We start from the raw sequence: 25,271 nt of genomic DNA on the forward strand, positions 1-25,271 counted from the left end.
GCTGGACTTTGCAGCGTGTGTTTTGCTTCTATAATGTAGTTGATGAAATGATTTTTAGGATTACTTTGTTCAACAATTCGTCATGAGACAGTTCAGACCAGAGTTCAAAACAATCACTGTCATATTTACTACTTTTTCTAGCACGGCATCATATTTATACTACTGACATAAACAGTGCCTGCCGTGGTGCACATATTACCAATGCTGATAGACGAACGCGACTCCGGGCCTGTTTAACATTGTTGTAATGGAAAATATTTTGGGTTGGTTTGATGGTTTGTTTTTTTTGTTGTTTTTTTTGTTTGGGGGGGGGGGGGGGGGGTTAAGGGTTTTACGGCGCTTGCAACACATTAAGGTCATATCAGCGCCAGTAAAAAGGAAGAAAATTGGATAGTGAAAAGGTCTAGAATTACAATTAAAGCATCCAAGAATAAGGCAGACAAATGGAATTGGTTCAAATAGGGAACAGATGTATATTCCAAGAGCACACTATCAGAACTCAGTTTGAGGTCACTTAAAAGTCTCATCCAGACACAAGCACAGGTCCCTACTAAGAGGAATACACTCAAATATTTACAAATCATATAAAATACATAAACAAAACATAATACAGTGGTTTGAGATTATTTCCATTCCAACAATGAGCCCATAACAATTTGGGTTATCAGACCTGCGAATAAGTGCACCTCGGTGCCTACCAAAACTCCCTCCTTCTCTTCCTCTTTCATATCTCAATGGATAATATTTTATTGAAAGTAAATGACAGTCATGCGTTTAAATTGATAATAATAAATAATCATCTGCAATAAAAACCATTCAAGATAAATTGAAAGAGTATAATTCTTCATAGCTAGCTACAATCCAAATCAACATAATATCAAATTGCGTGTCAAGCATTGAGCTGCTTGCCGACAAGACCCAGATAAAAGATATTGTATGTTTTCTCAAATTGACCTTTTCATGAAAGCTACAATTATTGATCTGTTTTAAGTTTCTATGCGCTTTCCTAAGAATTATTACGTGGCTCGATTAAAGTACAATTAATGAAATGAAAAGCCTTGATTCCTTGCGTTTTCATCTCAACGATTTTCTGGTCTTGACACTGAACGGCCTCTTGAAATAGAGCTGTGCTGCTGCTGCTGGGAGTGAAATAGGGAGGGGTTATACCGTGAATCAGTTTCTTTTGTCACGAAGCTATAATGATAATACTTTTTTTATTGTACTTTCCTAACCATTGAATAAAATCATGTTAAAGTGAGGAGGCTGTTGGGGGTTTATTAATTTATTATTCTTTATTGATATTGATGTTGATTCATTCCTCTTTTATTTCTTACCTTTCTTTTTTATTTACTTATTTATTTATTTATTTATTATCATTATTATTATTATTATTATTATTATTATTATTATTATTATTATTATTATTATTATTATTATTATTATTATTATTATTATTATTATTATTATTATTTATTATTATTATTATTATTATTATTATCATTATTACTATTATTATTATTATCATAATTTATTATTATTATTATTTATTATTATTATTATTATTATTATTATTATTATTATATTATTATTATTATTATTATTATTATTATTATTATTATTATTATTATTATTATTATTATTTATATTATTATTATTATCATTATTATTATTATTATTATTATTATTATTATTATTATTATTATTATTATTATTATTATTATTATTTCTATTATTATGATCATCATCATCATTATCATTATTATCATATTATTAGTGTTATTATCATTTTTCCCTTTTGTTTACTTTTATTGTGTTGGTGTAAAAAAAAAGATAATTTTCAAATTAATGAATAAATTATCATATTATAGTAAATAAGTTTTAAAAATGTTTTTTAAGTTATACATAATATAGGGGATAAAAAATTATATGCGCAAACCATGTGCGTTGCGCTTAACAAAGTTTTTATTTTTATTAATCTCACTGCAAGGAACACGAAACCGAAATTCCGATTTATACAGCACAAGTTGCCTCGTCCATGCTTTCTTTATTAGTACTTCTCAAGAATCATCAGTTCCTCTAATTGCCAACCAATGTACTTAGTGGAACCTTAGTCAAGAAGAGAAATAATAATGTGTGCCTAGTGCATTAAACAAGAACACAAAACTGGGGTCAAGGCAGGTGTTATTCTGCCGTGCCCCTGAAAAAAACATATATTTAAAAATTTGGCCAGAAAACTCGTCTTTCGTTCGATTTAAATTACCCTTATCTTGACAAAAACTCTCAAACCTGGGATCTCGCCATGTCCCAGAATTGAGAGCTATTGTCAAGATGAGGGTCATTTAAATGGATCGATATTTGAAGGACGAGTTTTCTAGACAATTTTTAAAATACCCGTCTTTCCAGAATACGGGAATTCACGGGTTAATGAGGTAGTAAATATAGTAAGATGTCGCATTCAGTAAAAATCGACCATCAACCCAGCCATCCTGGAAAGGGGTTAATATGACATTTTAGATACAAATTTAGAGTAAAGAAAACAAACCAATTTCAAAATCTATATTCAGCGGATCAACCGTCTCATTTAAGAAAAATAAGTAGAAAAACATCTCATTTACAATTTGTCACAAGCCAATAAAACAAGAATACAAATTGATGGAAATTAAAAACCAAAATCAAAGGTAGTTTGCATTATCTTTACTCATCATCATCATCATCATCATCATCATCATCATCATCATCATCATCATCATCACCATCATCATCATCATCATCATCATCATCATCATCATCATCATCATGATCAACACCACTCATCATATCATCATCATCATCATCATCATCATCATCATCATCATCATCATCATCATCTATCATCATCTCATCTATATTTTTATTACTGTTATTATTAATATTATTATGGTTATTATTTATTATTATTATTATTATTATTATTATTATTATTATTATTATTATTATTATTATTATTATTATATTATTATTATTATTATTATTATTTATTATATTTCATATTATGATTATTATTATTTATTATTATTATATTATTATTTATTATTATTATTATTATTATTATTATTATTTATTATATTATTATTATATTATTATATTATATTATTATATTATATTATTATTATTATTATTTATTATTATTTTATGTATTATTATTATATTTTATTATTATTTTATTTTATTTTTATTATTATTATTATTATATAAGAAGATGAGGATAGATATCTGAAAAGAAGCGTCTAAAGCAAGTAAATTTCTAGATACATGCAACACTTACGCTCACAGACACACACATAAACACCACACACACACACTCACACACACACACACACACTCACACATATATATATATATATATATATATATATATATATATATATATATATATATATATATTACTATATAGAAACAGATAGAGACAAGTAGATAAAGGGAAGGGAGAGAAATCCAATTGCCTAGCTCAAACTGTTGAATTTAAAAATCAATTGTTCTTGATAATAGTATAAATGATTTTCATAACGTTAAATTGGTAACAGTTGGATAAGTATGCGTCCTTATCGTGAGTCAATGATATTATAAAACTGACATTATTAAGATTATGGTGATAATTGACGGTGTGTCGAAAGAATGAAACAAAATACGAAGTTTAAACATGCATGAAAAGCATGGGATTGATTGTAGAACAAATTGTGTTCAGGTTTTGTATAGATAGAATGCGCTTGGCCAAGGAGTTCACAACATTGCCATCCGGAAGTATAACGGACCAACACACAAACTCTGTGTAACCATGAACTTTTATAGTCTGGTTAATACAGTTTAGTGAGAACAACTCACAAACGCGGATGGCAAAAACAATAACAAAGGCCTGAGTGACGTCATCTGCATACTATCTATTGGATAACCATCAAGGACGATTAAGAATTAACTTTTTAGTTTTCATTTCCGTCAGTCAAACATTTTAGACCAGGACATAAAATAGTTTCATTTTTTTTTTTTTTTTTTTTTTTTTTTTTTTGGGGGGGGGGGGCAGGGGGGGGGGAGGGGGGAGGAGGGTTGTCTGTTTGTTGCTTTTTTTTGGTTGTTGTTTTCTTTGTTGTTGTTTTTTTTGGGGGGGGGGTTGTTTCTTTTTATTGTTTTGTTTTTCTTTTGTTTTTAATTTGTTTGTTTGATATTGCTGTTTTGTTGATTGTTTTGTTGTTTGTTTGTTTGTTTGTTTGTTTGTTTTTTGTTGTTTTTTTTGGGGGGTTTTTTATTATTGCTTTATGACGGGGTTCGATTTTACTTTAACCCGGGACTATATTATGCCGTTTTCGCCAAGATTTAAGAGAGTACCAATTTTCTGAGGCCATCAACATAATATGCTGCCGGAATCTTTAAATCCAAAGTATTGCAATATTTGGCAATATCCTATGCCTTCGTAAATTTATTGTTGTTTTTTCTTCCTATTCTTTCCATTAGTTCCAGCTTTCTTATCGTTAACCACGTGTTTTACTAAAGGGAAAACCCCAAAACGCCAGCAATTATTGTTTTGTCTTCTGTTGTATATTTTAAAGCATAATATTCCCTTATCATCGTTCTAGATACAACGAAGACCTCAATGAAGAACCGTTTGTGGAAATGGTTGTTCTGGACTGGAGTCAGTCATTATCAGATTAGGAGAAATTATGGTTTGGTAAAATTTTTAAAAATCGATCGCGTCATTTAAGTATTAAAAAACTCAGTTTAAGTTCTATGGACACCAATTAAATATTTACAGAGAATTACCCATGTTCTTATTGCAGTATTCTCTATCCGCTTTTGACATTATTATTATTATTATTATTATTATTATTATTATTATTATTATTATTATTATTATTATTATTATTATTATTATTTTATTATTATTATTATTATTATTATTATTTTATTATTATTATTATTATTATTATTATTATTATTATTATTATCATTATTATTATAAATAATTAATTAAATATGTCGATAGAAAATGTAGCTACACTTTAGCATTACACCACAGAAACCTTCCTGTAACTATGTGCAAATAAATGGACACCAATACACAAATGATCAAAATAAACTGCTTACAGCTTCAATCCAAATAAAAACGAATGCGAAGAAATGGTAACCTTCAATAATAATTAACGCGATGCAGATGACATTTTTAAAGGTTCGGGTTTCCATCTAATCAAAATTAAACTCACAATAAAGCAGGCAAATGGATGGTGTTAAATAAGAGAAAGAAATAGAGAAAGTTACAGGCTATTGTTGTATTTACAAGGGGATGTCAGGGCGACACCAGCCGCGGACTGCATCGTTTTATAAAGCCGTTGAGATTAATTTAAATCCAACCGAAGGGAAGTAACACAATAAATTACCATGACATCCAGTGTATTTTTTAATGTGGTTTATTTATATTTTCTTGCTTCTTCGCTTTGTCCTGATTAATTGTGTTTTGTTTGTTTGTTGTTGTTTCGTGTGTGTGTGTGTGTGTGTGTGTGTGTGTGTGTGTGTTAATTTGTTTTTTGTTATTGTTGTTTGGGTTTGTTTTGTTTTTTTTCATGTTCAAAAGCGAATGCTAAATTGTTTTTTATATTGCACCTTTGAGTTTTGATCCCTCTATTAACCCTTCTTTATCTTCTATAGGTTGCATTAGAAAACTTCGTATCACAACATCAAAGCATAATTTATCATACGTCAAAAACAATATCCATGTTTTGTCCCTGGTGTTGAAACAAACTTTATAATTATATGTATCGAGTTAGATTCGAAATTATCATTGAACTTGTATTCCTCAACTGTAAACGCTACTTTAGACCGGTAGAACTGTATTTGATCTCGACACAAATATTAGCTATGAAAGTAACATCGAAAAAAGAAAGTAATGACAAAAATGAAATTTTACACGTTATAATTATAAATTGCCATTATTAATTTTCTTAATTTCTTTCCTGAGATCATCCTTAAAACCTTATCTTTGTGCATATTGGTAATAACACTGTAATAGATATTGAATACATTTTTGAATCACATAAAACACATATGGCAGTCCCGTTGGTAAACAACTTTGAAGTTCCATCATGGTGAGTATGTGAATGTGAAGTGCTTGGTATGCATAGGATAATGATCTGTTCTTTTTTAAAATTATATCGTGAACTCGATTTTCCTCTGATGTACAAATTTATATGAATGTTATTTAGAAGAAAAAGGATAATTGTGATTCTAATGAGTTGGCAATTATCGGCTGGTCCAAACGTAGGAAAAAATGTATACTAGGCAGTTTAGTGAGCAGCAGCAGTGGCAGTCAAATTTTGACCCAACTCGCCCATAGGAAAGTTGTGACCGAAAATTGCCGTTCGCATTTTGGGGGGTTCAATTAAAGATGCATAACTTCGTTATAAAGAGGAATATCGCAGATATTTTGATATCATTATTTTCGTCTTTCAATTTCCTTTTAAATGGTGCCAATTAAGGGAAAATCCATTAATAATTCCAGAAGTTATATGAAGTTAAAATTTGGCAATTTTCAAATGCATTTATTTTTTTATTTACCGCGTGTGTTTTTAAAATTTAAACGCTTGTTTTTAGAATAACATCTAAACTTTATTCATGCCAAATTTCAGGGCTCTATATCGATGCGCAGACACCTTTTAACTCTGCGCCGAAATGCCTTGTTTACATTATCTTCTCATCATGGCTGCCGGACGATATCGATATTCATATCGATATTTTAAATTTAGTTATGTATTATGTTAAATGTAGTCCATAATATTTTCAGTACTATTATTTGCTATGTTTTTATTTTCAATACATACTTTCCAACTTTATTTATAGGCTTTTTATAGTTTTTGTTTTAAAAGTTCGTATATTTCTTCTCTTTGTGAAATCCGATATTAATAATATCGATATTTTAAAAATACCAATTGCTTTAATTTAATTTAATTTTACTTTGCCATCAAGTCATCAAGTTTCTTTCCCATATGTTTAGATATGTTTATCATTTGTATCCATATTCTAAAGGCCTTAGCCTTAATAATTATTATGGTAAGAAGTTCTATTACTATTAGTTTTGACACCCCCATATATTGAGAGAGAAGGGGGGAGGGGGTGGGGGGATAAAATTATATTAATTGTCAGTTCAAATGATGTAATAGCAATAAACCCAAAGTGGTTCAGCAGAATTTTTTAAAGTATTAAAAGCCAGAACTTTCCTTCTAATTAGGTATAATAGGGAATCTGTTTCAATTTATTTGAACTTTTTCAATCTACCATTTTATTTATATGCAATTAAATTGCCATAGGTAAAAATAAACTCATTATGACATTACACAACATGTTTATATCTTTTCATTTAAATACTCTCAAACCATTTTTTATTCTCTATGTATTTATTAGAAGAGGGGAATTATTTGCAATTGTTTCAGTGAGATATTGGGGATAAATCCAAAAGTGATAGAGCAAATTGTTTCTTACGTCTAGCCGAGTTTTTGATTATGTAACATTTGCGTCATATTATATAATAATGTGTTAATTTGAAATGTTTATCTTCCTCTTTATTAATGTAAATGCATTGTCCTCAATAAGACGAACATTTTGGTATACAATATATGATAAGAACTCCATATTGACTGTTTTAACCATTTTTTTTAAACTTCACGCGATTTCGGTCACAACTTTGCAATGGTAATTTTGGGGTAAAAATCGGTCTGAAATTTCAGACTTTGAACTGCCGTAACTACATTTCTAATCAAGATACAAACAAAATTCAAACTGTTTTGTAATCTGTGTTGCCAGCTCTTTCATATGACATTGGTTTCAAGTGTGTGAGGTACATTTAGAATTTCTATTAAACTCCCTATGTATACTGTATATTAATTGTTGTCAGTATCAGTAACAGTTGTTATGCTTTGGACTGGGTATTTTTGCATCAAGTTTCTCAACCTTGAGCCTGGTTCCGACTTTTAACTTTTCTCTCTCTCTCTCTCTCTCTCTCTCTCTCTCTCTCTCTCTCTCTCTCTCTCTCTCTCTCTCTCTCTCTCTCTCTCTCTCTCTCTCTCACACACTCTCGCTCTCACACACACAAACACACACACACTCTCACTCACTCTCTCTCTTTCTCTCTCTCTCTCTCTCTCTCTCTCTCTCTCTCTCTCTCTCTCTCTCTCTCTCTCTCTCTCTCTCTCTCTCTCTGTCTGTCTCTCTCTGTCTCTGTGAATATATTATCTTCAATATCCTCTCAATCCAGCTTTTCCTTCACTTTATTCTTATAGTTATAGAGTCAACTGGAGTAGCTACTCAAACACTGGGGAGAAACTGTCACTGTATACTATTTTTCGATAATTCTTGTCCGAGTTGCAGTGTCACAAAATGTGCTTTTTTGCTCTAGTTGCCTCATTACATACTCATTGTATTGGTATTATGGACAATGCCGTTAGATTCAAAGTCAAAATGATGGGTCAGCAACCTGTTTCCAAGCATTGTGTGAGTTATATATATTGCATTTTATTCAGGTGCAAATGAATGAGGATTTTTTGTTAAAACTAAAACTCACAAATAAGTTTTGGTGTTGAATTGCAAATTATAATCTTTACTTTTAAAGATAAAAAAAACCACATGAAAATTCTGCTGACCTAACACCAGATGCTGAACAAAAATGCTGGCTCAGGAAGTGAAATACAATTAATAAAGGTCTCATATATCGTCACAGATTTTACCAGAAGACTGCTTTATTAACATAGTGATCTATTGATATCTGCAATGATCAATCTAAAAACAAAAACAAAAGAAAGATTTATCAATATCCTGCTTGTAGGTAAAATACAACATACAGTGAAAATGCAGATATCCCATTGTGAGATAAAACGTCAGCCAATAAAAATGTGAGATTATTGCCAAATAACATTCCGTGAAGGAGAACAATATCAAACTGCTTTCATCTAGTGTCTGGCAGAAGTCTCGATGATACCTCAAAGCATCGATGACTTACAACTTACAACTACACTCAATACTTCTCGGCATTGATGACCAAGGAAAAGTCGGAAATTCCTGAGAAAAAGAGCATTTCAACTGAGCTTTGGATGGCTTTTTTGAATTATAAGTTAAAATACATTAAATAAATTAACTTTGGATAATAAGAAAACATTGATATCTAAAAACGTTTTGATCTGTTTACGATGTTTGTGTTTTGTTAGCTATTTTCAGGGTCCCCACCGGGTTGTGAAATCGGGAAAAAGTCGGGAATTTTGTGATGGGTTGGGAAGTCGGGGAAAAACAAAATATCTTTTTAAAAATTTGTTGTTTGGGAAAAAGATCGTCTAATTTTAACTTTTTGGCCTTAAAAAGGCCAAGGGTGTCCAGGGAAGTCGGAAAGTTGGAAATTGGTCGGAAATTTTATACTTGGTCGGAAATGTTGGAAATAATGGGACTGAGGGTGAAATTTCCTTTAAAATGAGAAAAATTAGAAATTTTTTGCTTAAAATGCGATATCAAAAATGTGCGAAGGACAACTGCTGTGCACAAAATTATTATTATTTTACTGCTACAACTGCACTACTACAAACATTACCACATCATCATCCCTATCACCAACACCACTCACTAATGTAACCACCACCACTACCACATCCACATCCCATACCATCACTACAAAATTACCACATCATCATACCCACCACCACCACTACTCCAACCACCACCACATCATCATCCCAATCACCAACACCACACCACTACTGCAACCATCACCACATCATCATCCCCACTACCACAACATTATCATTATCCCTACCACCACCACTACAACCACCACCACACCACCATTGCTACAACTACTACTACATCATCATCTTTACCACCAGCACCACTACTACAACCGCTACTTCATCATCATCCCTACCCCCTACACTACTATAACCACCACCACATCACCGTGCCTATCAGCAACGTCAACTCTACTACAACCACCACCATCGCCACTGCTATAACAACCACCACATCACTATCCATAACACTACAACAACCATATCATCATCTCATCCCTACCACCACCACTACCTTTGCAACAACTGCTACATCATAATCCCTACCACCATCACAATCACCACTACTACATCCATTACAACTACCAAAACACTATCATCTCTACCACTAATACCAACAAATCATATGAGTATTTTTTTAAAGTGAAAATGGGGGTGGGTGGTGGCTTTTGACATTGTATAATCACATGGTACCATTCTCTAAGTAGATAAGATTTTATAAGTTGCTATCCGTTTTTTAACTTTTGAAATTCCTCCGAGTGTTGTCAAAAATTGCTGCAAGAAACATTTTGGGTTGCATCTCAGCAAATTTTTATGAAATTCAAATTTATAGATTATAGTCGCATGGATGGGTCATGATCTGTGCACTGAGAAATTTCCTCCTTTTTTGACCAGTCATTTTCACCTCTGCTCTTACTTTAAAATAAATATGGATTGTGTTGCGGTAAGACCTATTTTAAGTAGGATTGTCTTTTTTAAGCGTATAGAACGCTGTGTGTATAAAATATCTGGTAGGAAATTTCACTTCTAGGTAGGAAATTTTAAGGTTGGATTTCCCTGGACACCCTGAAGGCCAAACTGGCAACCCTTGTCAATAGCTATTCGACGAAGGGAGGTAGCTCAGGCCAGTCAATTTTTAATCAGCCAAGGCCATAGTCGGTGCTGCGCATGCTCAACACTTTGTTTATTTCTTTTCCTTCCTTCCGCTGCACTACTTTCAACTTTCATTCATAATTGCACAATGCTCTCCGTAAAGGAATGGATATTACTGAATGGAACCTTCCAAAGACATGCCTGCCAGAAGGGAAGACTTCATCTCTGTGACCGGTTACTCCACTTTCCCATCAAAATACAGTGGACACAGATGGGTGGAGAATCAGACTGTCATGATTAAGTTTAAAGAATGCCTGCCAAATCTGCGAATCTTCATAAAGTTAAAGGCTGTGAAAGACAAAAAAATCACTGACCCAGCTAGCAAGCTGTACAATGCTGTGAAGTCATTCATTGAGGACCCTTTATCTGAAATGAAGTTGGCATTTGCCATTGCCATGTGCAAACCTGTGGAGAAATTTTTAACCCTCTACCAAATGGTACCATTTTTATTTAATGATTTAAATGACCTCCTGCTCAACATGACAAAAAGAGTTGTTAAAACTAACCATATAAAAGAGGTAACTATTGTAGATCTTGGAAACAAAGAATTGCTTGAACTTTCAAAGGTCAATATAGGCACAGAGGCTGAAGAACTTTTGAAGCAAAATGCTCTGAGAAAAGCAGCCATAGAGAAGGAAGAAGAGGAGTTTGCCTCCGTTTCTAAGAAACTTGAGGAAGGACAGTTTGTAAATAGTCTTGTACATAGTGTATTATAGTAAAGTGAACAATGAAAAGATTGGACCTCTCTATTATTGGAAATGTGGCGGAGTCCTATTGCATGGTTGATGAATCATGAAGAGAAAGCAAAATTGAATCAACTGATGGCAAGGAATCTAGGGGTAAGATGTAATGGTTAATAAATAGCGATGGGGTCTTGAAAAAAATTTCAAAGATTTGGTGGGGACCCTGTATTTTTAAACTATGATATAAAGTAAATACCCAATACCAATGACAATGACTAGGTATTGAATGAAAGCATCAATGACTGGGGTATTGACGCGGTCATCGAGTCTTGCCCAAGTCATCATAGACGAAGACGAAAATTGCAAGGCAATGAATGGATTGTGTGAGAGAGGGATGAATAAAAAATAAAAAATAAAGAAAAAAATCATACTAGAACAAAAGAAAGGGCAAAGCTCTTACTCGATCCTACTCCCTTTCCCCTCCCCTATTCCCGGTCCGCCATCCGCACCATTAATGCATGCCGCAGGCAGACAATAGACAATGCTTAGTGGACGAGTGTGTCGCTTGCGCAGTACAGATTCGAGACTTAATGCTCAATATGAGAAGCATTGATGACCGAGATTGTCAAGATGAGAAAAAGCATCAGGTCCAAGGTCAAGGTTGAGACTTTTTCAATACTAAAAGCATAGATGACCTAGCTTCTTGAGACGAGAAACAGTGATGTCCTTTTAGTGACCCGGATGCCCGACCTTACTTTCATCACACTGACTTCCACTAGACCGGCCAAACAACCCCTTTTCTTGTGCAGTGCAAGCCACAATGTCAAGAGCTAGAAAACCTTTTTGAATTTGACATAGAGTGATGAGAAAGCTATGATACCTATGAAACACATGAGCAAGCTTCACGGGAGTTGACCGGCTAATGAATGCTTGTGCAACTGGTAGCTCCACTAAAGCTAGCTTTTCGTCTTGCTTTGTCCTACCTAAGGAACATGCCTCGGAACCTTGAGGTCAGTGGTGAAGAGTTATTAATGCCATTGTTGCCAATGTGATGAGAACACCTGATGTGGAATGAGAAGAGTAGGATACCGCGCAATCGGAACCAGTTTCCAGCCGTGCCACTACAGCATCTATCAAAATCCTACACTGCTTTGCACAACATCTTAAGGGCGCCTTCATATTTGATATTATCAGTGCTGAGGACAAGGTCTATTAAAATTATTCCTGGCTTTCAGAAACAGAGCACAATAACTGACTTTTTAAAGTAAAATTACATAAAGCGTCCTAAATTTCAAATTCAGTTCTTTTAAGGACCCCAAAATCATCCAGATTGACTTTCTTCGTTGTTTTCCGGCATTTTTCCAAATCAGGTTCACATCTTTTGAATGAGTTGGCCAGATAAAAACGATCTTTTTTGTAAGCATTGTCTTATCCTTTCAAACACATTAATATCTAATGTATTTTCAGGGCTGGTAAACCACCTCCAGGTCTACATTTAGATGTTTTGAAGGAGACCAAAATGATTCAGGTATTTTGTTTGTGTATATCTTTGCCTATTATTAGATTTTAAATTTTAATGGTTTGAGTACTTAGCGGATCATTTGAATATTTGGACCCAAAATAGAATTTTTTATTTTTTTATTTTATTTTTTGAAGTGAATTTATTAAAAGTGATTTATCTACAACACAAATCCATGAAAAGTTTAGCTATGGCTCTCGCAATCAATATTATATCTCGAGGTACAAAATAATGCGTAATTGTTGTAAAACTGCTCCTATAATATCATTATTTAAAAAGGAATATAAATCAAATATTGAAAATCACAGGCCAGTTTCTTTGATATCACAGTAAATTGTAAATTAAAAGATTGGAAATGACTTTCAAAGTAACTTAGAAAGCTTCTAAATTGTAATCCTCGTTCTACATTTTTAGGTTTGAATTGCAGTTGATAAGAACCATATTAGCAACTGGTGAATACCAACTGTTAATTTGATATTTTACTCGATTCATCTCAACTTTAGCCATAATAGACTTAAAGTTAAAGCAATAATTTGGCCTTTTTCATATCTTGTGAAATCACCAGAAAATAAGCATAGATCAAAAGTGATTCCAGCTGTAGCTATGTCAATTTGTATGATGTAGAAGAGGAAAGAAGTGTCAAATTTAAGTCATTACAATAACAATTAATGTCTTGTGTCTATTCTATTTTGCTTTGCTTTTTTCTCAGAAATTGATGATTGATGAAAAGAAGTGTTATTTCTTTGGACGCAACAAGGAATTGTGTGACTTCACCATTGACCATTCATCCTGCTCGCGTGTTCATGCTGCCTTAATTTGGCACCGACATCTTTCGAGACCATTTTTAATTGATTTAGGGAGTAGTAAGTGGTTTAGCCTATTTTTCAAATATTAATATTTTTTTTTTAAAGATTAGGCTATAATAACCTTTGAGACAGAAATCATCACGTATTTTAAATACTGGACACTAGAATGCAGAAGGAGGGGGAGGTGGATTTTTAATTGATTTTTAAAATTTTAAAAAAATATGAAACAATATTAAAATGAAAATGGATGGCACTTCTTCATTATCAACTATATAGAACTCATTCTACTTTACTTTTCTAAAGAATGCCTTATTTAGCTGCAGTCTCTTGTTCTTTTAATTTACAATCAGGTCTTATCAACATGTAAGTTCAAATCTCTGTTCTGATGATCAACTTAATTATTTATTATGCTCAATAGCATTCTGAATTGAAAACGCGCCCCAAATACCTGAGCATACTCAATGTATCAATCGTTTCTATGTTACATGTTTGTGTTGAGAATATTGGCTATTAAGCTTAAATGCTGGCCAACTAACTTTGCAGCGTTTGTGTGTGTTAAACCCGTGACCTCAAGAAGCCGGGGAGAGAAGGCTCTAGTTAGACTAAGGTTCGAAGCGACTTTTTTGGGGATCATGAATATCTCATAGGGTAGAGTCATGATCTCCCCGGCCAGGCGGAGTTTTCATACCAGTAAGGTCGCAGGTTCGAGCCCCCATTGCGCCACAAAGTTTTTATTCTCTGTTGTCTTCTGGCACTTTCCTACTCACTTCATTTCTTGTTATTCATAAGTGCCTGCTCCACTTACCTTTTTGTAAAAATGCAAAGTGTCCTTTTTAGTGTCTGTCTCACGCTGAATTGAAAATTCAATATGATTTGTTTGTTTTTTGTTGTTTTTGTTTAATTTTTTAGAAAGGGGTGGGGGGGGGGGGGAATGGTGCTTTGTTGTTTTTCTGTTCTTTGGGGGTTTTGTTATTTTGTTTGTTTTGTTTTTTTCTGTTTATTTATTTATTTTTTTTTTAAAGGCTATAAGGGAAAAGTACAGATTTTCATATTTTCTCATTGGTGACTTATATTCTTTTCAGCTCATGGTACTTACATAGGCCACATACGTCTTGAATCAAAGAAACCACAACAGATTCCTCTTGACAGCGAGATTCATTTTGGAGCATCAACAAGAATTTACATCATTAGAGAGCGTCCTAATCTGGGTACTGGGAATTATGATGATAAAGATGGGAAGAGAGATGACACTGAGGGAAATTTATTAGGTTTACCAGAATCAGAGACAGAGCTTGATGTAAGAGACTAAGCTTTTAGGTTATTTTTGTTTTTAATTTAACTTTTTAAAATTCAGGAATGAGAGACATCGGGTATATGTTATGTTCCTTTTATTTCTTTACCACTTTTACTGAATCTCCAGTTTTGTTCTATCAATTAATTTATTTATCTATCTATTTTATTTTATTTTGTGACTAATTGGATTATATTTTGTGTGTATGGATGCAATATAAATCAGGCCGGTAAATCTTCCGACAAGTGTCAGAATTCCAACGTTACAACTTTGCTGGATGAATTTTAATCAAGTGTCAACGTAAATAAACTTTTATAACTATTTTTTTTTTAAGAAAGAAAAAAAGACAAACAAAAAAATCCTTGTCAAAAGACAAATCAAACATAAAAGAAAGACAAAGGAGTGTCGATTGCTGATTCCTTGCTGACAATGTCTCACCACAAGTCTTGTTGAGTCGCAAGAAATTTTTCTCTTTTTCTTCCTGCACACACAACATCACCTCTTCTTCTTTTAAAAAAAAAAGTAATAACTGTTCTCTTCCTTTCATTTTACAACTAACTCAGACTTGGACAAGCAATGTGTGCACTCCCCATGGATGAAAGTTCGCCGGCATATACCGGAAATTCCGGTTTTTTAGTAAATGTAATAATTGCCTTCCAGCATTTGCCGATGCACCGATGCACCACCGGGACGTTAACTTTTAATACTAGAAAATACCGATTAATGTTCTTTCATAGGTGACAATTGAACACATGTGTCACTTTTCTTTCATATATTTGATCTGTTTACACATCAGCTGATGAGTCACATTTTGTGCTAGTACTATATTTATCTTTTCAGTTGGTTATTAAACGCTGGTTTTCACTATGACCTTTCACACCACTTTTGAAGATTTGCATTGAATTATGCATATAAGCTTATTTAATACTTCAAATGGTCTCAGATTTCATTTAAGCTTCTAATTCGTGTTAAATAGAACTTGCCAAGTGAAAATAAAATAGAACCAACATCTTTGACAATATGAAGCCTTCAATCAAGGACTGTATTGCCAATAAACGTAAACATAAATGTGTTATTTCCCTTTATAATACAACTGAAAATACTTTATTTTGATTGTTTACATTTATATTTTTTCTTTAATATTTTGTATGAGTCTAATTTTTAAAATTATTATTATTAAAATGGGGAGCTGTAAGAACGCTGTAGGTTTTTTAAAAAATGCACTAAGACTATTTTTGGGGTATTCAACTTGTATATTTCATAGATGGTTATTTCCCACTTTTGAACCAAAAGTAGTAGTTGTAGTAGTAGTAGTAGTTGTCACCACTGCTACAACCACCATCACAGCATTGACACTGCCACAACCACTACCACCACATCATCATCATTATCACCACGACCACTAGAACATCATCACTACTACAACCTATACCAACACTAGCATCAAAACAAGTATCATGGTTTGGGTCTCTTGATCACTTCTTTGGGGTGTTTTGAATCGTAATAGCCCTTGGTATTGCAATTTCTGAGCCTTTTACTATACAAATTTAAAGTGATGGCTTATCTTGGTGTCTCCATTAACCGGGTAATACTGTAATCACTAGAGATTGCTGCGAATGAGTGTTTAAATGATGAAGATCATTTTGCTTTGGGTTTGGTGTTAGCTTATATATAAATTTTGTTTTCAATCATGCAGACTAAATACTTTTTTCTTTTTGCTTTAAAAAAAAAAAAACACATTTAGGGTCATAGAATTAAATGTACTTTTCACTCTGGGAAGGTCGGCACTCAACCTGCGAGTCGTAGATCGCAAAAATATTAAAAAGCATCTTTTTCAGGCAAACCGGCTTCACCGGTCTGTCTTTCCGGCAAATTGATCCCCGTTAACTTTCACCCATGGTACTCCCTCAAATACTTGGGATTTCTTTTTATTTGTAGCATAAAATAAGGACCTGCTTATTTTATTATAAATGAGTTGGGGGGAAAGAATGACATGATTTGACTAGTCCAATAACAGTTCTACAGAACAAACAGGAGTGAAGATAAAGTAGCTTCTCATGTCAAGCGCTACACATCCTTCAAAAAACTAATAACTATTCTATGCAATTTCTATAAGCCAATTAAGGATTCATTATCAAATAGATTGTAGAGATAAAACCAAAAGAATTATTAACTGTTCATCATGTCATTATTTAGCAATGACTATCCCACAAAAATCTTTGGGCCTCTTTTTCGCTCACGAAGTGCCCGAATTCGCGTCAAAATATGGGACGAAGCCGTTTGTAATATGCTATTTTAAAAAAATAATTACGACGCTGTTTATAGATGATATAACTGAAAGTTGACACAGTTAGAAAAAAGGTCATTTTAGATTATGTCAAGGACAAAACTCGTGCGATTACCAGACCGTTAAAAATAGATTTTTACTCTTGGAGTAAAATATTTCTAAAACTACCGGGCGTGGAGGTTTGTCGCTGACAAGGTAATACATGAACATTTCTTCTTTTTGGTTGTAAAATTTCATTTGAATATGACGAGTACTTTTCCGTATTTTACATAACACCATCCTAATTTGCTCTTCAAGTTTCAATCTTTAATCCACTTATTACGCAAGATACAACCAAAGGTCGAAAAAAAGTTCCAGAAAACATCCCATATTTTCGCGTTTTTTTCCTCTTTGCGGGTCATCCAAATAAATGACACCTTTGAAAACTGCATAACTTTGTTATTTATGAATGGATTTTCAAAATTCAAAAAACATTTTTACTCAGTGGAGATAGGGCTATGATATTAGACAAAAATTTTCCTCAAAAAGAAAAAAAACATTTTCATAGTCATTGCTACATTATTGTATTTTCAGTTTTAAATTGTCAGTGAGTTGATTAGTTTGAAATGAATATATTTATGTTGAAAAGAAGATTGAGAGAAAAACATTTAACAATATGTTGTAAGTGACAGGTGTAATATTGATTTCCATGGCGTTGTTTAATGTGTATACATCAACAGTCATACTTTGAAAATAGTTAAATGTATGAAACTGAGAATTAATTATATTGCTGTATCATTTTAGAAAAAACAAAAACGTTCTGATTGCCAATAACAATAGTATTTTATACACTTTCGTGATGATGGTACTTTTTTCTTGTCAAATGTTGCTTTCAGAATTTGACAGAATTTAACACAGCACACAACAGACGAGTTATTTCAGTAGCTGATATTCCTGACACACCTAATCCATTAAAACGAAAACATATGGTTCATCATGTGGGTTTTGCTGATGATGAGGAAGTTATCAATCCAGGTGAGACTATTGAGTTATTTTATAGGTAGTATTCTGATATTTTATGTCCATCCATGTTGAAGAAGAATTATTTATTTAGTCTTAGATAATGAAGATTGGATTAGGTCTTTCTAAATATGGTGTTGCTAATTTTTTTTAAAAATTATGTCACAATGAAATCCGTATACATTTTTATTTCAGACTAATCACAATTCTTTCTCCATTTATGAATATTTGCTCTATGAAGGTAAAAAAAAAAAAAACTATTTTCCTTTCAAAATATCATACGTGAATATAGTCTGACACAAACAGGATTAGAGAAATTTGGTTGGCAAAAAGGACAACTTTTAAATTTTAATTTTAAAAAGGAATTATCGAATCACTTCATTTGAAAGTTTTATTGAAATGATATTGTTGAAGCCATTAGTCTGTTGTTACTTGCAGTCTCAACTAATTCTAAGGCATTAAATGCTAGGGTATGAAAAAAAAATTTTTAATTAAAAGTCAATTTCAGGATTTGATACACAATTTATTGGGGACTCTTTGGAAAGTCATCAGACTGATGAGCTTTATGATTGTTCACCCATTTGTCCATTTATTTTATCCACCAAAACAGAGGATGTTGATCCATCGATTGGCCGTTTCAGAAATCTGGTACAGACCACAGTCATACCCACAAAGGTAATCCTGCTAATATAGGTCCATGGAGTTTATCCTGGTTTCTACAGCGTGAAACAGACAATAGCAATTGCTTGCTATCCTTTGGATAGGATGCTAGTCTATCACAAAGTACTTTCCACCAAATCTAACAGACTCCGCTACCCATTCACTGCTGGGTGGACAGAAGGGGTCAGAAAAAAGCTCGACCCGGGATCGATCTTGGTCCCTTCAGTGTGAAGAGAGTGCTCTACCAACTAAGCTATCAGGAAACCTTCAAATCCGTTCATTTCTCACTCATCTTTTCTCGTCCAGCCAAGTGACTTTCTTAACATCCTCATTTCTGCCACCTCAACTTCTTTACCTTGTTTTTCTGTCATAGCTGCTGTCTCTAATCCATACAACATTGCTGGTCTTGCAACAGATGTACGTATATACTTTCCCCTTGAACTTCGCAGAAATTTGTTTGTCACATATAACTCCAATTACCTTCCTCCAGTTATTCTAGCCTGCCTGGATCCTCTTCTTAACCTCTGTCACATTGCCCCCATCTCCTTGTACAGTTGTTCCTAAGTATTTAAAACGGCACATACTCTTCTCATATCTTTATTGGTGGTCTTGCTGACTGTTGTCCAATGCACAAATGCCTGCACGAGCATTTATTGTTCTGTAACATCATTACTCCATCATAAAGCATATTTACATGGTTTCACCAAATGTTTAACAATACTTATTGTGGTATCAAGTTATCATAGAGGCCGCCTTTAAGTAGTAAACATTGTTTAACTTTTAAATTAAGGACAGGTCGACTGTATTTAATTTTGAATATTATTTACAACTGTTTCGAATAACTCTTTTTTATTTCTCCTTTTTATCCCCCATATTCTACAGAGAAGTAAAATGGATTCATCAGGGAGTAGTTTTGGAGATAAACAAAATCACTCTCATATGTCCTCTTCACATTTTGGCTCTGGTGGGTTGTATGGTGATTTACCAACTGTTGGGCCAGGATCAGCACTGGCGAATCCACTAAGCATTGCTTCAAAGTTAGGACTCCCAGTGCCTAATCTCGCTCCTGATGTTGATTTCGAAACACCAGCTCCCCCAACAGTTGCTCCCTCAGTTCCTATGCCTATGGTAAATGCAGAAGAGGTTGGGCCTAAAGAACCAAGAAAGAAGAAATATGCCAAGGAAGCATGGCCAGGAAAGAAACCAGTTCATGGGTTGTTGGTGTGAGAGTTGGTGTGTTCTCATTTACATCCTTTTTATTGTTTTTATTTTATGATTTCATTTTCATCATTATCGGTCATTATCATTGTTAAGCATTGAATGGATTTGAAATGAGGAATATAGATATGTGCTTATTTCAGTTTGGCATTCTTTTAATGTGCAAGTAATTGATAGTCTCACAATACAAAGTACTTGAATCTTCTGACATACATGAAAATAGGTACTTTTTACATTTCTCCATTATCCCTAATGCAAATGTTGCTGCTTGAAGGTCGAAGAAATATAGCATTTATCAAATGGAATGGAAGCTTCAATTTAATTAACAAAGAAAGATGATATGCATGTTTCAGTTTCCCCTCTGTCAACAAAACATGATGAATGAAACACTAAAGATGAATGAGTGGTGAGAGAATGGCATTGTTTGGACTATTCACCTTGACGTTATGTTATCCCTAGTTCGCTCAGACATAGAAAAATTAGTCCCTGACATTCACACTGAATTATTTTTTTTTTTAAGTAGTAGATTACCTTGTATCTACAGTAGAACATGAAAGTAACGTACTCGGAAATAGCGAGAACTCGGAAATAGCGAGTAAAATCTAAATCCCCGTTTTTTTCCCTTATTTGAATCAATAAAATTAGCATGAAAGTAGCGAGTATGAAAAAGAGGTCAACTCGGAAATAACGAGCATTTCCTGCCCCAGCCTCGGACTGCGAACGAAGTAAAGCAAAACAAGAGACAATGGCAATTTAAATATTTTTAGCCTAGCCTCTTTTCTTTTCTTATTTTTCGTTACGAGTAATATTACATAGTAGCCTAGTCTGTAGTAGTACATAATAGGCGAAACAAATTTGGGTGGGGGTTGGGTTTGTGTGCGTGTTTGTGTATTGGGGGTGGGGGTCAATTATTCACCCAATGTGGTGCCACGCGACGCGCGAGGTAAGCACATGTCAACATGCCTCACTTCGCAGCATCGGTCAGCGAGTAGCATCGTTAACGAACGACACGATCAGCGAGAGAGGGGAGTGTGGAACCATTATTTCAATGGGTCAGTGATTGAGTGGTGCGCTTGCTTACCTCATCAAACATGCCGCACACGCACACAAACACACACACACACACACTCACTTCTATGTTCTTGTTTTTTTTCTAGTCATGATTTTACTTGAAAAAAAACCGACAAAAACACAAAAAACAAAAAATCAAGCATTCCGCCACTTCTGTGAAGAAATTGAAATAGGGGCGACGGCTTTTACTCGAATTACACACTGAGGGGAATAACCAGCAATATTATAACCTTTCCTGGCAACTCGGGAATAGCGAGAACTCGGAAATAGCGAGTAATCAGGAGTGGACCCGTCGAACTCGCTATTTCCGAGTTCTACTGTATTACTATCATAACATTACTTTAGTACAAATTGGACAAGTAACTCAGTTGAGGAGTAGATTTACTCCATTTTTCTATTCATGACTTGCTGGCTCTAGATAGCTAACAACTGCACTAGAATCCATCCATGCTTCCAATTGCCTTGTCAAAATATTTCTCACAGCTCCACTTACCTGATAAAGATTCCGGATTCTGACAGTGTATGTGGAAATGGAATGATTTAAAATGGTGATGAATTTATTGAATACATATTATATCTGTCATCTGCATTTTTTTGCCAAATTGGGACCTAAAATTTGCCAAAAATTTGCCAAAAAAAAACCCCCAAAATTTGCCAAGAAATTTGCCAAAAAGACCAAAATTTGCCCAAAAATTTGCTGAGGACAACTAAGCGTTTCAGTAAAAATTAACACGCGATTCAGAAGAAAATATATATAAAAGACAATTTTTTACATTTATTTGACTTGAGATATGAAATGACTGTGAATAGCGTTGTTACAAAGATTTTAAAGGATCATTATCCGTAGAGAGTAGCTTCCCTTTGTTTGGGCCCAGGCAAAGCTGCAACATTGCTCAAGTTTCGCACTTTTATTTTCGTTATTTTGTTTTCGCTTCTTTTTTTCCCCCACGATTTGCCAATTTTCCCCCACGATTTGCCAATTTTCCCAAAATTTGCCACGATTTGCCAATTTTGGGAAATTTGCCAAAATTTGCGGATCACCCTGATACTTGCGGGTGCAAATTGTCATTTGCCGCCGCAAAAAATGCAGATGACAGTTATATAGATGGTGTGATCTGACTTTCACGAGAGTAAGCAGTGAGTGGTCCATGGATGTATTGAGGTGAGTTTGTCTAGTGTACTGTGGCAAATCTCGGTAATCACACAAACAACTTTTGGTTGTCAACCATGAATTAAAACCGTATAACAATCAGGCACACCTTCAACAAAACTGGTTGTACTAGCAAATTGTTTGTAAATACCATAAATGAATTGACATTTTTTATAAATATGCAAGGGAAGCAATCCTAAAAAAAAAAATGATGAAAGTACATTTTTAAATTGTCACACCCCTTGTTTTGGGGGGGGGGGGGGGGTTGGTTGGGAGGGGGAGTGGAGGGTTGGATTTTTATTTAAGAGGTAAAGTGAAATACCAAGGTCTGATGCCAGAGGTCAGAAGTTATAATGCTCTATTCAAGTACCTGCATTGTGTTTTGTAGTGGTGAAGCATAGAACATTAACTTTTTATTCTGGTTAAACCTAAAAAGATTTATGAGAAGTTTGTCGAATATCATTTTTATATTTTGAAAAGTTAAAAAGAAAATGAAATAGTATAACCTCCGATGTAGTGTATGGATAACGAGTGTTTCATGAATATGAGTTTGATGAATTATTGATTATTGTATACATTGTAATAGTGGGATTTAATTAATTATTCCTTTTTTTTCTTTTTTTTTTATCTTATGCTTTCTTTTTTTTTTTTTTCTTTTTCTTTTTTTCTTAAAGTTGGGGAGTATTTGAATTCTGTCTTAATCTGCAAAAGGCACTATGGCCATCGCTGATGATGCATGCGTGATTTGTATTTTTCTATTTTATAGAGATTCTATTTGTCTAATTCTCTAATTTATGCCTATTTTAGCAGGAGAGCATTTTACACTTTTTCTTTCTTTCTTCATTATTTAAATATGTGGTCTATGGAATTCTCCACAGGGTGGGGAGATGATGACTGTCCCTAAGCTGGTAGATTCTTTAATAGTCCACACTCATGATATCTCCTTATCCTTTGTATGTGACCCACCACCTCAAAATGGTATTATGTTAGGGTGATTTATATAGATGATTTAGGTGAATTAAAAAAAAAAAACATTGTCCAAAATATAAAACTTCAATTAATTTTTTTTTCAATTTCCATTGAGGCCAATTATATGGTGAATCTGAAATCTCACTTTTCTGGTGAGTTTGACAATAATACCACATTTTGGCACTTGGTTCATCCTGACAGAAAACCATTTTGAGACAATAGGACAATAGAGTTAATAGGTCCGAATTGGCAGCATGAGATTTTAAATTTCCTCCTAAAATTTTTGTTTTTTTTTTGTTTGTTTTTGGTTTGTCTTCTGTATTATTTATGTCACTTTCTACTGATGATGGAGAATACTCATTTAAAGCAAAAGGTGCTTAGGTATTGTTTTCCACTCTTTGTGCTCATTTATGTTAAAGTTTTCTGCAGCACTGCTGCAATTATAGGGATTTACTTTGCTGCAAAAATTTTCTTAAAAAGTAGAAATCAGAAACAGTCTGTGACTATTTGATATTTTATACAAAAGTTCTTTACTAATGATAATTAAAAATTGAAAATGTCCAAAAAAGGGTGACAAAAGGTTATTTGCAATTCAGGGCTTACCAAAGATACGATAAGTAAAAGTATTTCGCCTTACCTAGTATTGAATTTGGAGAGACCTCACTCAGTTGCTAAGTTAGTCTATTAAAGGTTTGATTAATATTTTCCATTTTTGAGTACGCTTTTTAGAGGAGTCAGGCTCATAATGTTTATTGGCACAAATAAAACTATCGTTCTGGTAAATATTTTTTATTAACAGAACTGTAAAACTCATGAACAGTATCAAATATTACACACAGCACACACAAAAAGAAAAATAATCCTCCGTTGGACAGATTCGATGTGATACTTGACAAGGAATTAATCAATTCTCGATATAATTATGGCTGAATTTGAATACATGGGATATTTAAAGGGTCAAAACAACCCTTCACATGATGTGATATGAGTTTTGAAATTGTGAAGAAAAGTGAAGAAAGATTTTTGACATGAAAGCAATGCCATGCGAGAAAAGAAAGCCACTCATGCATTTTGTTTTTATCTTCACAGTGAAGCAGTCAAACAAGTAGACAGCTACATAACATTTTTGTTTTAGATTTTAAGAAATCGACATGATTTAGAGAAGACACAGGTATGAGTTCAAGTATATATAGTAGAACTCGGAAATAGCGAGTTCGACGGGTCCACTCCTGATTACTCGCTATTTCCGAGTTCTCGCTATTCCCGAGTTGCCAGGAAAGGTCACTCGGCCGTACAAAACATGGAAAGACAGTGTGTGTGTGTGTGTGTGTGTTTGTTTGTTTGTGCGTGTGTGCAAATGACTGTGTGTGGATAAAGTGGGGTGAGGGCGGGGTTGAACGGCCTTCGTTAACTACGTAATGATGGCCACAGGTTGGAAGTTGATCCACCCCTTCCATTTCCATCAAGATTTCGTGTATGTGTGTATGCGAGTGTTTGTATGCACTAGGCATGTTTGATGAGGTAAACAAGCGCATCACTCAATCACTGACCCACTGAAATGATGGTTCCACGCTCCCCGCTCTCGCTGATCGTGTCGTTCGTTAACGAATGCGACTCGCTGACCGATGCTGCGAAGTGAGGCATGTTGACATGTTGGCTGGCAGTGCTTACCTCGCGCACAAACACACACACCCAACCCCCACCCAAATTTGTTTCGCCTACTATGTACTCTCGACTAGGCAACTATGTAATATTACTCGTAACGAAAAATAAGAAAAGAAAAGAAGCTAGGCTAAAAATATTTAAATCGCCTGTGTCTGGTGTTTTGCTTTACTTCGTTCGAAGTCCTAGGCTGGGGCAGGAAATGCTCGTTATTTCCGAGTTGACCTCTTTTTCATAC

General features: G+C 33.8%; 1 protein-coding gene across 1 annotated transcript; it reads left to right on the forward strand.

Moving 5' to 3' along the window:
• The first annotated feature begins 5,861 nt into the window (after window positions 1-5,861).
• Window positions 5,862-24,228, forward strand: LOC144962904 (nuclear inhibitor of protein phosphatase 1-like). The gene is made up of 7 exons (XM_078896296.1): window positions 5,862-6,110; window positions 12,869-12,929; window positions 13,630-13,783; window positions 14,809-15,023; window positions 18,180-18,318; window positions 18,914-18,978; window positions 19,846-24,228. The coding sequence occupies exons 1-7, from the start codon at window positions 6,070-6,072 to the stop codon at window positions 20,188-20,190; spliced, it is 1,020 nt and encodes a 339-aa protein (XP_078752422.1). The 5' UTR covers window positions 5,862-6,069; the 3' UTR covers window positions 20,191-24,228.
• Window positions 24,229-25,271: the final 1,043 nt, after the last annotated feature.

Source organism: Berghia stephanieae, chromosome 1 (assembly GCF_034508935.2).
Source record: "Berghia stephanieae isolate SIO BIC M18660-M18661 chromosome 1, UCSD_Bste_1.3, whole genome shotgun sequence".
In the NCBI taxonomy this organism is placed as follows: domain Eukaryota; kingdom Metazoa; phylum Mollusca; class Gastropoda; order Nudibranchia; family Aeolidiidae; genus Berghia; species Berghia stephanieae.